Source organism: Pelophylax lessonae (genome assembly GCF_965119305.1).
Source record: "Pelophylax lessonae genome assembly, chromosome: 7".
In the NCBI taxonomy this organism is placed as follows: Eukaryota; Metazoa; Chordata; class Amphibia; order Anura; family Ranidae; genus Pelophylax; species Pelophylax lessonae.
In genome coordinates, this window is record NC_138774.1 from 5,323,959 (window position 1) to 5,339,391 (window position 15,433).

Consider the following 15,433-nt stretch of genomic DNA (forward strand, 5'->3'; position numbering starts at 1 on the left):
AGCACCAACTGGTGACCTGAGAAAAGATCCTAGACCACACCAACTATTGACCTGAGAGAAGATCCTAGACCACACCAACTGGTGACCCAAGAAAAGATCCTAGACTGCACAAACTAATGACCTGAAAAAAGATCCTAGAGTGTACTAACTGGTGACCTGAGAAAAGTTCCTAGACCGCATCAACTAATTACCTGAGAAAAGATCCTAGACCACACCAAACTGGTGTCTTGAAAAAAGATCCTAGAATACACCAACTGGTGACCCGAGAAAAGATCCTAGACTGCACCAACTAATGACCTGAGAAAAGATCCTAGACTGCGCCAACTGGTGACTTGAGAAAAGATCCTAGACCACACCAACTAGTGGCCTGATAAAAGATCCTAGACTGCATCAACTGGTGACCTGAGAAAAGATTCTAGACCACACCAACTGGTGACCTGAGAAAAGATCCTAGACCACACCAACTAATGACCTGAGAAAAGATCCTAGAGTGTACTCACTGGTAACCTGAGAAAAGATCCTAGACAGCACCAACTAGTGACCTGAGAAAAGATCCTAGACCGCACCAACTGGTGACCCAAGAAAAGATCCTAGACTGCACAAACTAATGACCTGAAAAAAGATCCTAGAGTGTACTAACTGGTGACCTGAGAAAAGTTCCTAGACCGCATCAACTAATTACCTGAGAAAAAGTTCCTAGACCACACCAAACTGGTGTCTTGAAAAAAGATCCTAGAATACACCAACTGGTGACCTGCATAATCATCCAAGAAATCACATACGATGATACCTCATTACATTATGAGACGTTACAGTATTACCACTGAATATAAACATATTCATAACTTATGATTGAGCAGGAACACAAGTTTTATTCAATGGCATTATAATGCTAATACTGTACACACCGCTGATTTCCAGACATCCCATAGAAAAATTTAAACAATCCATTTCAGCCTAAAAATAATCAATCATGACTTCTGAAAGAATCCTAATATTCAACCTCAAATTATTATAATTGTTCAGAATTATTCATGAAAAGTGTATTTCCTCCTTATTTAGCTTTGATTGCTTTATAAGAGTCAGACTCGTCAGCTTGAGAATCAGGGGTCAGAGAGGTCACCTGGGATCTGACAATGGCTGTCTGACCTCCTGGGCCCAGAGTGCCCAATGAAAGAGGTCAGGGCGATATAACTTTTATTTGTTTTAGGAACACCGATCATCTCAGAAAGTATTATAGTTGTTATTTTCTAGAAGAGTTCATCATTCTAGTGAAACGTCTCCTGTATCGTTGTGTATTTATCACCGTATGGAAATCTCAGTTTTTGAATATTTATGAGCCCCATAACTCGGCTGCCACTGACTATTGTCACCCACTCGCCCACCCTCTGCTACCTAGCGTCCTTTCGGGAGGTGGGCGGTATTTTTCAGGGCAAAGCGTGACGCTGAGACGTCTCGGTTCTAAATTGGAGACTGGAGAGATCTTTAGCATTGATGCATCTTTCAAAAACATATTATTAGGGCCCTTAATTTTGTATCGCCTCATTACTGCCACGTTTATAAATTGTAAATGATGCTTCGTGGGGTAATTTATTCATAAAACATGATACTTGGTAGTAACTCCGGCCCCCGGGGGGGCCGCTCTCTGCAATCAGACTAATTTTATGAAGACAAATCAAACTATTAAATAATGCGCTTGATGTGTTTTAATCTGCATTGTCTTGTTCGGTTACAATTTATTCATCAGCTCGTCTGTTTCTCGGTACGCTCCCCGTCGGACGCATTTTTTTAAAAGAGGCGTATTGGAAAAACAAAGTATAAGAGCTTGCTGCTTGAGACTGATTGAAATGGAGATTTATAGGCAGCTAAGAAGTCATTGACATGTTTTGGGGGCGGAGGAGACTTCAGGGGCAACTTACTGCCAACTAAAACTTCTCCAAAAACTCTGCCGGTGCATGGCGGCCTGTATCAGATCGCTGGATCTCAGTTCCACTTTGCCAGTGTTATGTGTCTGGATTAGGGATGAGGGAAGTGGAGAGTCTTCACTTGACCAAAATATCTTCAAAAGTCTAAACATTTGGCATTTCACCGTTTTTAACCACTTTAAAGCGGAGTTCCACCCAAAAGTGGAACTTCCACTTTAGGTAGTTCTAAACCCCTGACATGCCACATTTGGCATGTCATTTTTTTTGGGGGGGGGAGCGGGTACCTAGTTTTGACAGGTACCCGCTCCCACTTCCACTCGGAGCGCCTCCGCGCCCTGAGCGGAAGTTCTCCTCTCCCCCTCCCTCCCTGCAATCTTCTGGGACATGTCAGAGGTCCCAGAAGATTGCCGGCCAATCACGACACGTAGCGCAACTCGCGCATGCGCAGTGCGTACCCAGCTGTGAAGCCGACAACTGTCACAGCCGGGTGCCCACACCAGTGATGCCGGCGCCACAGACAGAGAGAGAGAAGAGCGAGGCTTTGGGCGGCCGCATCGCTGGACAGGTGAGTGTGTTAGGCTGGAACTCCGCTTTAAGACCGGAAGATTTTCCTGCTTAAAGTCCAGGCCACTTTTTTCAACTTGGCACTGCGCCATTTTAACTGACAATTGCGCAGTCATGCAATGCTGTACCCAAACGAAATTTACGTACTTTTTTCCCCACAAACAGAGCTTTCTTTTGGTGGTATTTGATCACCTTTGCGATTTTTATTTTTTGCGATATTAATAAAAAAAGAGCGAAAATTTTGCCAAAAATTTACATTTTCTACTTTGACAGTTAAAAAATATCCAATATATTCAATTGTTGTCATATATTTAGGCCAAAATGTATTTAGCTACATGTCTTTGACAAAAAAAATTCTCAATGACCGTATTTTTATTGGTTTGCGCAAAAGTTATAGCGTCTACAAACTATGGTGTAAATACTGAAATTTACGCAGCTTTAATTTCTGACTGCCTATCTCAATTCTTGAAGTGCTAAAATGGCAGGGCAGTACAACCCCCCCCCCCCCCCCCCCAAAATTACCACTTTTTGGAAAGTAGACATCCTAAGGAATGTAGTGAGAGGCATGTTGAGCTCATTGAATATTTAATTTTTTTGTCACAGGTGTTTGAAAAATGACTAAAAAAAAAAAAAGTTTTTTTTTTTACAAAAGGTTGTAATTGAAATGATATATTGCTCATGCGTGCCATGGGTATATGTGTAATTACACCGCAAAATATATTCTGCTGCTTCTCCTGAGTACAGGGATACCACATGTGTGAGGCTTTTTGGGAGCCTAGCTGTGTACGGGACCCCAATAGCCAATCACCACCTTCAGAATTTCAAAGGGCGTAAATTTCTCATTGCACTTTCTCACTGCCTATCACGGTTTCGGAGGCCCTGAAATGTCAAGATAGCACAACCCCCCCCCAAATGACCCCATTTTGGAAAGTAGACACCCCAAGCTATTTGCTGAGAGGCATGGTGAGTCCATGGAATATTTTATATTTTGCCACAAGTTTTGGGAAAATTATTATTTTTTTTTTTTTTAATTTTAGAGCCTCCGAAACTGTGACAGGTAGTGCGGAGGTGAAATGCACAATTTACGCCATTAGAAAACCTGAAAGTGTTTGTGGTTGGTTTTCGGGGTCCCGAACACAGCTAGGCTCCCAAAAAGTGGTGGTTGGTTTTCGGGGTCCCGTACACAGCTAGGCTCCCAAAAAGTGGTGGTTGGTTTTCGGGGTCCCGTACACAGCTAGGCTCCCAAAAAATCTCACACATGGGGTATCCCTGTACTCAGGAGAAGCAGTAGAATGTATTTTGGGGTGTCATTTCTCATATACCCATGGAATGCGTGAGCAATATATCATTTAGTGACAACTTTGTGTAAAAAAAAAAAAAAACAATTGTCATTTTCCTGAAACTTAGGGCAAAATATAAAATACTCCATGGACTCACCATGCCTCTCAGCAAATAGCTTTGGGTGTCTACTTTCCAAAAAGGGGTAATTTGGGGGATGTTTGAACAGTCCCGGCATTTTATGCTCAATCTTAGCCACACATCACCCACTCTTCTAACCACTTGAAGACCAAGCCTTTTCTGTGACTTTTTGTTTACATGGAAAAATATTTTTTTTTTTACTAGAAAATTACTTTGAAACCCCAAACATTATATATTTTTTCAAAGCAGAGGCCCTACAGGACAAAATGGTGGATGTTGCAATTTTTTTTGTCACACGGTATTTGCACACAGATTTCCAAACGCAATTTTTGCGGAAAAAAAACACTTTTTTTATAATTAATGCAGAAATACACTATATAATTCCTAATTGTTTGGTAAAATTTAAAAGATGATCTTATGCCGAGTACATAGACACCAAACATGACATGTTTTAAAAATTTTGCACGCCCGTGCAGCGGCAACAAACTATGTACGGTTTTAAAAGTCTTTAACCACTTTACCACCGGAGGATTTTGCTGTCTTACGTCCAGGCCACTTTTTGCGATTCGGCACTGTGCGACTTTAACTGACAATTGCGCGGTCATGCAACGCCGTAGCCAAATGAAATTTACGTCCTTTTTTTCCCACAAATAGAGCTTTCTTTTGGTGGTATTTGATCACCTGTGCGATTTTTACTTTTTGCGATATTAATAAAAAAATGCGAAAATTTTGAAAAAATAACAATATTTTTCTACTTTGACAGTTAAAAAATATCCAATATATTCAATTTTTGTCATATATATAGGCCAAAATGTATTTAGCTACATGTCTTTGACAAAATATTCTCAATGAGCGTATTTTTAACCACTTTATGACCGGAAGGTTTTACCCCATTCCTGACCAGGCCATATTTTGCGATTCTGTACTGCGTTATTTTAACGGACAATTGCGCGGTCGTGCAACGCTGTACCCAAATTAAATGTACAGTATGTCCTTTTTTTCCCCATAAATAGAGCTTTCTTTTGGTGGTATTTGATCACCTTTGCGATTTTTACTTTTTGCGCTATAAACAAAAAAAGGGCGACAATTTTGAAAAAATAACAATATTTTTCACATTTTTTTATATGAAATTCCCCCGCAAAAAAATGTAAAAATCAAAATTTTTTATCATTTTAGGTCAATTTGTTTTCTGCTACATATTTTTGGTAAAAAAAATCGCAATAAGCGTGTTTTGATTGGTTTGCGCAAAAGTTACTGCGTTTACTAACTAAGGGAAAGATTTGTCATTTTTGGTGTTTTTTTTTTAACGAGTAATGGCGGCGATCTGCGATTTTTTTTTTTGCGGGACTGCGGCATTGCGGTGGACAGATCGGACCCTTGACTGACATTTTTGACACTTTTGGGGTTACCAGTGACATTACTGCAGTAATCAGTGCTATAAATATGCACTGTTACTGTAAAAATTACACTGGCAGGGAAGGGGTTAATTTTTATTGGAGAGGGAGGGGTTAATGTATGCCTGGTGCTTACTGACGTGTGTGGGGGGAGGTGACTGAGTGACACAGGGACAGATCGCAGGTTGAGCTATGCTGAACCCTGCAATCTGACCCTGCCTGTCACTTAGGAGATCCGCCGCTTTGTTAACACAAGTCGGCGGATTTCCACACTAGATCCCCGACGATCGGGGAAGAGCAGCGGTGATCGCCGCTGCTCCTCCCCTGGCCCGACTCCAGCTGTAACTCCCTCTGTAGCTGAGAGAGGGGAATGTCTGGTGACGTAGGTCAACGTCGCCAGACGATAACAAGCCACTTTGCCGCAGTACAGTCAATGTGACTGGTCGGCAAGTGGTTAAAAGTATTTACAGGTTACCACTTTGGACTTACAGAGGAGGTCTACTGCAAGAATTACTGCCCTCGACCTGGAGTTCGTGGCGATACCTCACATGCATGCCGCAATTGCGGTTTACATATGACACTAGACCAACGCTTGCGTGCGCCTTTGCGCGCAAGCACGGGGGGGACAGGGGGGCTTGAAACCGTTATAGGATTCCAGGCGAATGGTCTGGCAAGGGTTGAATTTTGGTTGGCGGCGATGAATTGACGTGCATATAAATTTGATTGATCCACAATAGATCTGTAAAGATCTTCAGTGAAAAACAGCTCAAAAAAATTAAGGGGATTAAAACCAGCTGTTTCCACTCGAATTCCGGGTTGGACAGTGAATGGGGGAAGTACTGGCGCTGTAGAATCTGTGGGCTGCCAATTAGGATATGCCAGTGCTCCAGGGAGGGCACAATGGACTCTATGGGCCTGTCTTCAAATACGTGGTGGCTGCGGGCCACTACTCGTGTTCCCCACGGCACCAGCTTCAACTGCACTTATGGGACTCGCCACATCACCAAGTGTTACTGCAGTGCTCGTATGTCTAGGTCCAGGGTGTACTAGGCCGCTCGTGCTTGCCAGATCACGAGAAGTGTGAGCGGCACTAGTACTGGCACTCTGCTGCATACGAGAAACATCCAGTTCTTGCATCTCAGCAACTCCAGAATGGGGTCGGGTACGCCTGACCTTAGCAGGGACCCACCCGTCATCTGAGCTGTCTGTCAGGGAGCCGCTGCTGTCATTAGGTTTGTATACTGACCCTGATTTTGCCAGTGAGGCTTCCCCATCGCTCTCATCTGATATGGTCAGTATACTGTAGGCCTCTGCACTACTGTACCACCGTTTGGACATTTTATCAACTAAATTTACCGGTACAGTAGTGTGACTAACAGGTAATAAAAGCCCCTGGTTGTCAAGGACTATTTGGTCGCTACAAAAAAATCTGCTAGTGCTAGCAGAGATCAGGCCTGACTCTGCTAACGCAGCGGTTTTGTGTGATTTGTGTTTTTTGAAAGTGACAGTAATCTATTGATTACTGCACTTGCCTGGGTAGGGTGGGCTGGGCGGAGGGGTTAAAGGCAGGTGCTGGCCGGAATCAGTGCTGATTGTGCAAACACTGCGTTTTGGGAACCCTAAACTATGGGGACGCTAGTATAGTTCTGATCAGATATTGATCTGTTCAAACACTATACTAGTAATGGAGGTGTGTGTGTGTGTATGTGTGTTAGTGTACTTGACTCTAACTGACGCTAAATAACGGTGATGTGGTGGGACCATGACGCTTACTAGCCTAACTAGCGTCACCAGTGACACTAATACAGTGATCGGTAATCACTGCATATAGTGAACATTGTGACAGGGCAGTGAAGGGGTTAACTGGGGGAGATCAAGGGGTTAAACCTTTATAGGGGATAGATGGCGGGTGGCCTAGCGCAAGCGCAAACTGGGGTCACAAGTGACACTAATACAGTGATCAGTAGTTAGCTGATATACTGTTTATATTAGTGCACTGTGTGATAGGGAGTGAAGGGGTTAACTGGGGGAGATCAAGGGGATATACAGTATATAGGTAAATACTGAGCACTGTATTGGTGTCACTAGTGACCCTAATTTGCGCTTGCGCTAGGCCCAAATAGGGTTAGGGCACCCGCCATCTATCGCCTAATAAACTTTTTTAGTGCACAGTGTCATAGGGAGTGAAGGGGTTAACTGGGGGTGATCAAGGGGTTAAAAGTTTATTAGGGGATAGATGGCGGGTGCACTAAACCTATTTGGGCCTAGCGCAAGCGTGATTTAGGGTCACAAGTGACACTAAATACAGTGATCAGTAAAACATCTGTATACCACTGTATATAGTGTTCATTGTGAGGGGTTTGGGGGATGATCAGGGGTGATCAAGGGGTTAAATGTGCCTATGTGAGGTGTGTCAGTGTAGTGTTAGGTGGAACTCCCGTTTTTGATGCTTCTCCTTCTTCTCCTGGATCCGAAAGGGCTCCAGAAGGGAAAACCACATCACTTCCCCTGCCTGTGTTTACATTACACAGGCAGGGGACATGATGCCATTGGCCAGAACCGATCACCAGATCCAGACCAAAAATCATTGATCTGCATCTGGTGACTGATCGGTTCTCAGCCGAATCAGACCAGGACTGGCTCGCAGGGCGCAGGAGCGCGCCCTGCGAGCCGTGATCGCGCCCAATGTAGGTCTATGTCGCTGGACCTAGCAGAGCCACTTTGCTGCAGTAATGTCCATGTGAGCGGCAAGTGGTTAAAGGTGCAATGGGTGCTTGAGGGTCATTAAGCTTGACTTCTAGCAGGGACCTGACTTGACTTGCTTGCTTTTCGCCACAGTAACTTGGGACTTGCTTGAGACTTGAAGGTTAAAGCGGAGTTCCGGGCACACAAGTCATTTTTTACTAAACATACCCCCGGGACAGTCAGGGCTAGCACATTCCACAATGGCTAGCCTCTGATCTGTCCCGGTTCGCACTTACCTTTTAGAAGAAATACTTACTTATAAAATTTCTTCCACAGCGTTTCCATCTCTCTTGTGGGCAGCTGAAGCCGGCGCGGTCCTCTTCTGTGTCTTCTTCCGCGTCTTCTTGTCCCAGAATGCCCTGCACCGGCCCCTCTCGTCACTTCCGGTGCGGCGCCGCATTCCTCCACAGCTTCTGGGCATGCCCAGAAGCTGTTTAGCAGGGGAATGCGGCGTCGCCCGGAAATGACGAGCGGGGCCGGTGCCATCGCATTGATTCCTGGGAGCGATGACGTTCAGCTCCCAGGAATCATAGCGAGACAGGAAGTGACGGGGTGAGCCGCGGCTCCGAGGGAGGAAGTACTCTGAGGTGAGTATCTTCGATCTTCAATTACAAGGTAAGTAAACGAAAAAAAAAAAAAAATAACTATCCAATTCCTTTTCAGGTGAGGTCTACCTAGCGGAGGGGCACAAAAAATAAATATTGTTTTTGTGCCCGGAACTCCGCTTTAAGACTTGAGACTTGCTTGTGACTTGCACATGTGTGACTTACTCCCATGTCTGGTGGAGACTTTGGTTCGGTGATCACTTCTAGTTCATCATTTCCGCCCGCTGTTGGAACGCATTGTGGAATGCACGCTGCACCGAGCGGGGTTCGCACACTACTCTGCACTCTGCTATTTGGATGTGCCGACAGTGGCACAACAAAATGTGAGTGTACCATCCTTTGATATTTACTGCGTCTAATAAACTTTTTAAAATTATATTGCGCAATCATATATTTTTAATTTTCTTGGGAAACGGCAATAATATCCTGATTGAGGGGATAAGTGTACAACAATCCATAGTGAACCCAGGGAGACCGCCCATCCACTGCACATCTAAGGAGCCTGCTACAAAAATAGAACAAGCCGGGTCCTGGAGGCCCTTTGATTTCTGGTGAGTTACCCTCACATTGTCGGGTAAAGGAACATTTCAAGCACAAGCACTTTTCCTAAATAAGAAGATCCTACACAGCACCTTATGTCACTTGTTTGTGGTGGAATTTCTGCACGAAAAAATATTGTTGCACTTTTATGAATTTATGGACTGAATATATATTTATACCGTATGTAGTTTTTTTGAACTGGATGAATTTTTTTTGCACTCTATGAATTATAGGAATTTATATTTATTATTTATATTATTTATTTATCACTTTATTTATTAACACTATTTAATTATTTAGCACTAAGCACTTTTTTGATTCGATGCCTCATATTGTTATTCCAAAAAATATAAAAGATGGTGATGTGGGGGGGGGGGGGGCTCTCCACAAAAACCCCCAGCCCTTCGATCCCCCCCTGTCCTGCCATTTGTAGGACACTACAATTGTGCAATCCCTTAGCGGTCATTCCGGGCCATTGAAACTGCGTGTATGCACTCTGTGCTCTCTGCTTCACCAGCTGAGGTTCAGCAGCTGCACCCAGATAAGGAGAGAGCACACTACACGTGAGCAGTTTGAATAGCCCGAAATGGCCACTAGGGGGCGCACATTTGCAGTGTCCTGCAAATGTCAGGATGGAGGGATGGTATGGTTGGTATGTATCATTCAGGAGGTATGGAAATGCATAGGGGGATTTTTTTTAAATGTTGGTTAAGTTGAGCTTACACTTTAAATTTGTTTTCTAAGAGTATACAGTACATATCCCATACTTTTTTTTTGTCAGCACTCTTAGCTGATTCCACTACTTCCACAGTGTTGCTGCTCTGACTGTAAAGAATCCTCTATGTAAGTTTAATTTAAACCTCCTGTCCTCCAGGCTTAAAGGAAGAAGGTGCATACTATGCATTAAGATAAAAAGCCTTCTATGTGCAGCAGCTCCCCTCAGCCCCCTTAATACTTACCTGAGACCTCTCTCTATTCAGCGATGTCCAAGAATGACTCAGCCATTTCTCCTGATTGGCTGAGACACAGCAGTGGCACCAATGGCTCCTGCTGCTGTCAAAAAACTCAGTTTGCCAATCAGGAGGGAGAAAGGGCGGGGCCGAAGGCAGCTTCATGTCTGCATGGACATACAGAGCTGCAGCTCAGCCCAGGTGCCGCTATAGCAAGCTGCTTGGTGTGAGGGCACTCAACAGGAGAGAAGGGCCAGGAGCTCCACCCAGGGACCCGAGAAGAGGAGGATCCAGACTGCCCAGTGCAAAGCCAACAGCACAGAAGAGGTAAGTATAACATGTTTGTTATTTATTAGGGAAAAAAAACGAGACTTTACAATCACTTTAAATGTGACCACCTGTCCTTGTCAGGGATCTAGGTTAAAAGAAGTTGTCACCAGCCGTATAGTCAACATAGATGTACATCTCCTCTTAAGTGCCTCCTCTTTAAGTTAATTAAGATTATTTTTCCTAATGGTTCCTCATAGCTGATGTCCTTTATCCCTCATAGCGGAGGTCCTCCAGCCCCCAAAGCCGAGGTCCTCCAGCCCCCATAACCAAGCTCCTCCATACCAGATAGAGGAGGTCCTTCATCCGCCATAGCTAATGTCCTCCATCCCACATAACCGAGCTCCTCCATCCCCCATAACCAAGCTCCTCCATCCCACATAACCGAGCTCCTCCGTCCCCCATAACCAAGCTCCTCCATCCCCCATAACCGAGCTCCTCCATCCCCCATAACCGAGCTCCTCCATCCCCCATAACCGAGCTCCTCCATCCCCCATAACCGAGCTCCTCCGTCCCCCATAACCGAGCTCCTCCATCCCCCATAACCGAGCTCCTCCTTCCCCCATAACCGAGCTCCTCCGTCCCCCATAACCGAGCTCCTCCATCCCCCATAACCGAGCTCCTCCATCCCCCATAACTGAGCTCCTCCATCCCCCATAACCAAGCTCCTCCATCCCACATAACCGAGCTCCTCCGTCCCCCATAACCAAGCTCCTCCATCCCCCATAACCGAGCTCCTCCATCCCCCATAACCGAGCTCCTCCATCCCCCATAACCGAGCTCCTCCATCCCCCATAACCGAGCTCCTCCGTCCCCCATAACCGAGCTCCTCCATCCCCCATAACCGAGCTCCTCCTTCCCCCATAACCGAGCTCCTCCGTCCCCCATAACCGAGCTCCTCCATCCCCCATAACCGAGCTCCTCCTTCCCCCATAACCGAGCTCCTCCATCCCCCATAACCAAGCTCCTCCATCCCCCATAACTGAGCTCCTCCATCCCCCATAGCTGAGCTCCTCCATCCCACATAGATAAGGTTCTCCATCCCCTATAACCGAGCTTCCCCGTCACACAAAGATGGGCTCTTCCATCCCCCGTAACCAAGCTCCTCCATGCCTCATATGATAAAGATGACATGACCGGGAGTCCTCATATTATTAAGATGCAATGACCTGGAGTCCTCAATCCTAATATTATAAAGACGACATGACCTGGAGTCCTCATATTATAAAGATGTCATGACCAAGAGTCCTCATATTATGAAGATGTCATGACCTGGAGTCCTCATATTATAAAGATGACATGACCTGGAGTCCTCAAATCTAAAGATGTCATGACCTGGAGTCCTCATATTATAAAGATATCAAGACTACCTCCATTGTAGCCTAAAGTTCCAAACCGGTATATAAGAACTAAGTTCCGCTGTTTAAAGCCTGACTTGCATCTGCTGACCCCGGATCTCTGCAGGGATACAATTATGCCCTGGCTGAGATGATGTACTATGGACCTCCCAAGTGCACCAATCCAAAGGTGAGGCTACACGGCCGTGCTCACCTGCTGTATTATAACCTCAACAGATGTGAGCAGATGATAAATGTATAAAGTACAATGGCTGAGGTAACATGGCGCTGCTGATGTTGTACAATTCCGGATTCAGCATACGGAAGGTCCCATTTCTTTGACCTACTTCTTTTTGTAGCTATAAATCACATTATGTATTTGTTCTTCATGAAGAAATATTTTATTCTCATTAGGAATGGTTTCGTTTTCTGTTCTCCTCCCTAGATATCTAAGAGAAGCTTACGATGCCAAGGTTTTAAGGAGTAAAAAAACCCAAAAGACATTTGTGAACTGAGTTTTACGTACAGTGGATTTGGTTTTCTGAAGGAGTTGAGATGGTTTACTTTGCAAAGTAATTGCTCATTACGCTTAGAAGGCAAGTCTGTATTTACTTCAATCAACCAATCAAATCCTGGCAATAATCTTGTTTTTCTTTGTACATAGTGTGGCTGGGGGCCGACCAAGTAACAGAGATTGGGCTGCAGATACAATGCTCTGGATGTTCCTTTCCGGTGCCTTCAAGGACTGTCATCCCATCATTCCTCTTATTTATTGGACTAGATTTTATAATAAAGGTCTACTGTGCTCATTTAACTCCACTCCACTTGTGTGGTCTAAGTTTGTTCTAAGTGATGAGGGTGGATAGTGGTGGTAGTGGTGGGCTCGACCTGAAATGCCCTAGTCATGTGTGGTCTGTATTGTGTGGTCTCTGTCCTGGGTGATGAGAGTTGATAGTGAGGGTAGTGGTGGGCTCCATCTGAAATGCCCTGGTCATCATGTGTGGTCTCTATTGTGCAGTCTATGTTTGTTCTGAGTGATGAGGGTAGATAGTGGTGATAGTGGTGGACTCCATCTGAAATGCCCTGGTCATGGGTGGTCTGTGTTATGTGGTCTATGTTTCGTCTGGGTGATGAGGTTGGATAGTGGTGGACTCTATCTGAAGTGCCCTAGTCATGTGTGGTCTATATTGTGTGGTCAATGTTTGTTCTGGGTGATGAGGGAAGAAAGTGGTGGTAGTGGTGGGCTCTATCTCAAAATGTCCTGGTCATGTGTGGTCTGTATTGTGTGGTCTATGTTTGTTCTGGGTGATGAGGGTGGATGGTGGTGGTAGTGGTGGACTCCACCTAAAATTCCCTAGTCATGCGTGGTCTGTATTGTGTGGTCTCTGTCCTAGGTGATGAGAGTTGATAGTGGGGGTGGGGGTGGGCTCCATCTGAAATGCCCTGGTCATGTGTGGTCTGTATTGTGTGGTCCATGTTTGTTCTGGGTGATGAGGGTGGATAATGGTGGTAGTGGTGGACTCCACCTGAAATGCCATAGTCATGTGTGGTCTCTGTCCTGGGTGATGAGGGTTGATAGTGGGGGTAGTGGTGGGCCGAATCTGAAGTACCCTGGTCATGTGTGGTCTATATTGTGTGGTCTATGTTTGTTTTGTGTGATGAGGGTGGATAGTGATGGTAGTAGTGGGCTCCATCTGAAATACCCTGGTCATGCCTCGTCTCTGTTGTGTGGTCCATGTTTGTTCTGTGTGATGGGGGTGGATGGTGGTGGTAGTGGTGGACTCCATCTGAAATGTCCTGGTCATATGTGGTCTGTATGGTGTGGTCTGTGTTTGTTGTGCGTGATGAGGCTGATAGTCATGGTAGTAGTGGGCTCCATCTGAAATGTTCTGGTCATGTGTGGTCTGTATTGTGTGGTCTATGTTTGTTGTGCGTGATAATGGTGGATAGTGGCGGATTCTATCTGAAGTACCCTGGTCATGTGTGGTCTATGTTTATTCTGGGTGATGAGGGTGCATAGTGGTTATAGTGGTGGGCTCCATCTGAAATGTCCTGGTCATGTGTGGTCTGTATTGTGTGGTCTATGTTTGGTTTGCGTGATGAGGGTGGGTAGTGGGGGTAGTAGTGGGCTCCATTTAAAATGTCCTGGTCATGTGTGGTCCATGTGTGTTGTGCGTGATGAGGGCAGATAGTGGGGGTAGTGGTGGGCTCCATCTGAAATGTCCTGGTCATGTGTGGTCTTTATTTGGTGGTCGGTCTATGTTCTGGGTGATGAGGGTGCATAGTGGGTATAGTGGTGGGCTCCATCTGAAATGTCCTGGTCATGTGTGGTCTGCATTTGGTGGTCTATGTTCTGGGTGATGAGGGTGCATAGTGGGTATAGTGGTGGGCTCCATCTGAAATGCCCTGGTCATGTGTGGTCTGTATTTGGTGGTCTATGTTCTGGGTGATGAGGGTGCATAGTGGGTATAGTGGTGGGCTCCATCTGAAATGTCCTGGTCATGTGTGGTCTGTATTGGGTGGTCTATGTTTGTTCTGGGTGATGAGGGTGGATATGGCCTGGTGGTGGTAGTGGTGGACTCCATCTAAATTGTTAGTAAATTGAAGCTAGCCCTGAATAGTCTGGTTGTGGTTGGCTTACCTAAAGCCCTCCAGAAGAGGCAGAAGAAGAGGGTCAGGATGATGAAGGTCCAGTTCCAGTCATGGTTGTTCCCCACTGTGTAGAGGCCGAGGAAGAAGAAGATGAGGGTCTCGCTGACACTGCTCCACATCTTCATGAAGTATTTCACCGTCGTGTACGACTTCTGGGATATATTGGCCTCCACGTATCGTTTCATAGTCATGGCGCAGGTGACAATTCTGGAACGATCAACACAAAACTGTCAAAGGAGACATCCTGAGTACTGAGGAGCCAAATTGGGAGATTTTAATTCATCAACACAAATAAGAAAAAAACTCTAACCCCGCCCACTACACTACATAACCATATCTGTCTACACACCAGGCCGATTATAAAAATACCAATCCTTTAATAATAGCAAACTTAACAACACAAAAAGAAAGAAGAGATAAAAGATCTTGGCCATGAATCATCATCAACAGACATCACCACCTGGGGGACAGGGGGTTCCCCACACATATAGAAGGATTGGTATGTGTATCATTGCATTGTGTGGGCACTTTATATTGCCTACAATTTGCTACAATTGACAGTGGACATGGAATATCGTCCTGGTGCAGAGCCAGTCCTGATCCTATGACCGTGTTCTGACCAGTACGCCGGAGGTTACACACACCTGAGAATGGATGGTCCCCGGGATTATTACTTTTAACCTTCTGTTCAAATCTAACTGCAGTAGGCACAATTTAACCGCTTGCCGCTGAATCCCATACATGTACAGTACGTGATTGGCTTCATGTAGTTATACTCACTGCCGGGACATGGTCACCCAGAGCCTAAGGCAAACATCCAAACCCCCACCCAAAAAAACAAATCCCCTTAAGAACAAATCCATCCTCCTCCCCGTATAGATCTCCCACCCTTCTAAAATCTTTGCCCCCCCCCCCACTCCAAGCTTAAATCCTCTCCCTCACCAAATCCCCCCAGCACAAATCCCCCCTCCCAAA

The 15,433-nt window shown here is 45.3% G+C and overlaps 1 protein-coding gene across 1 annotated transcript in view; it reads right to left on the bottom strand.

The window, feature by feature from the left end:
- The window catches only part of LOC309559710 (sodium/hydrogen exchanger 2-like), a 136,643-nt gene that overhangs the window by 88,652 nt on the left and 32,558 nt on the right, over window positions 1–15,433 (bottom strand). Inside the window, exon 4 of the mRNA XM_082263119.1 lies at window positions 14,448–14,665. Coding sequence (XP_082119245.1) covers window positions 14,448–14,665 — 218 coding nt within the window. The remainder of the gene's footprint in view (window positions 1–14,447; window positions 14,666–15,433) is intronic.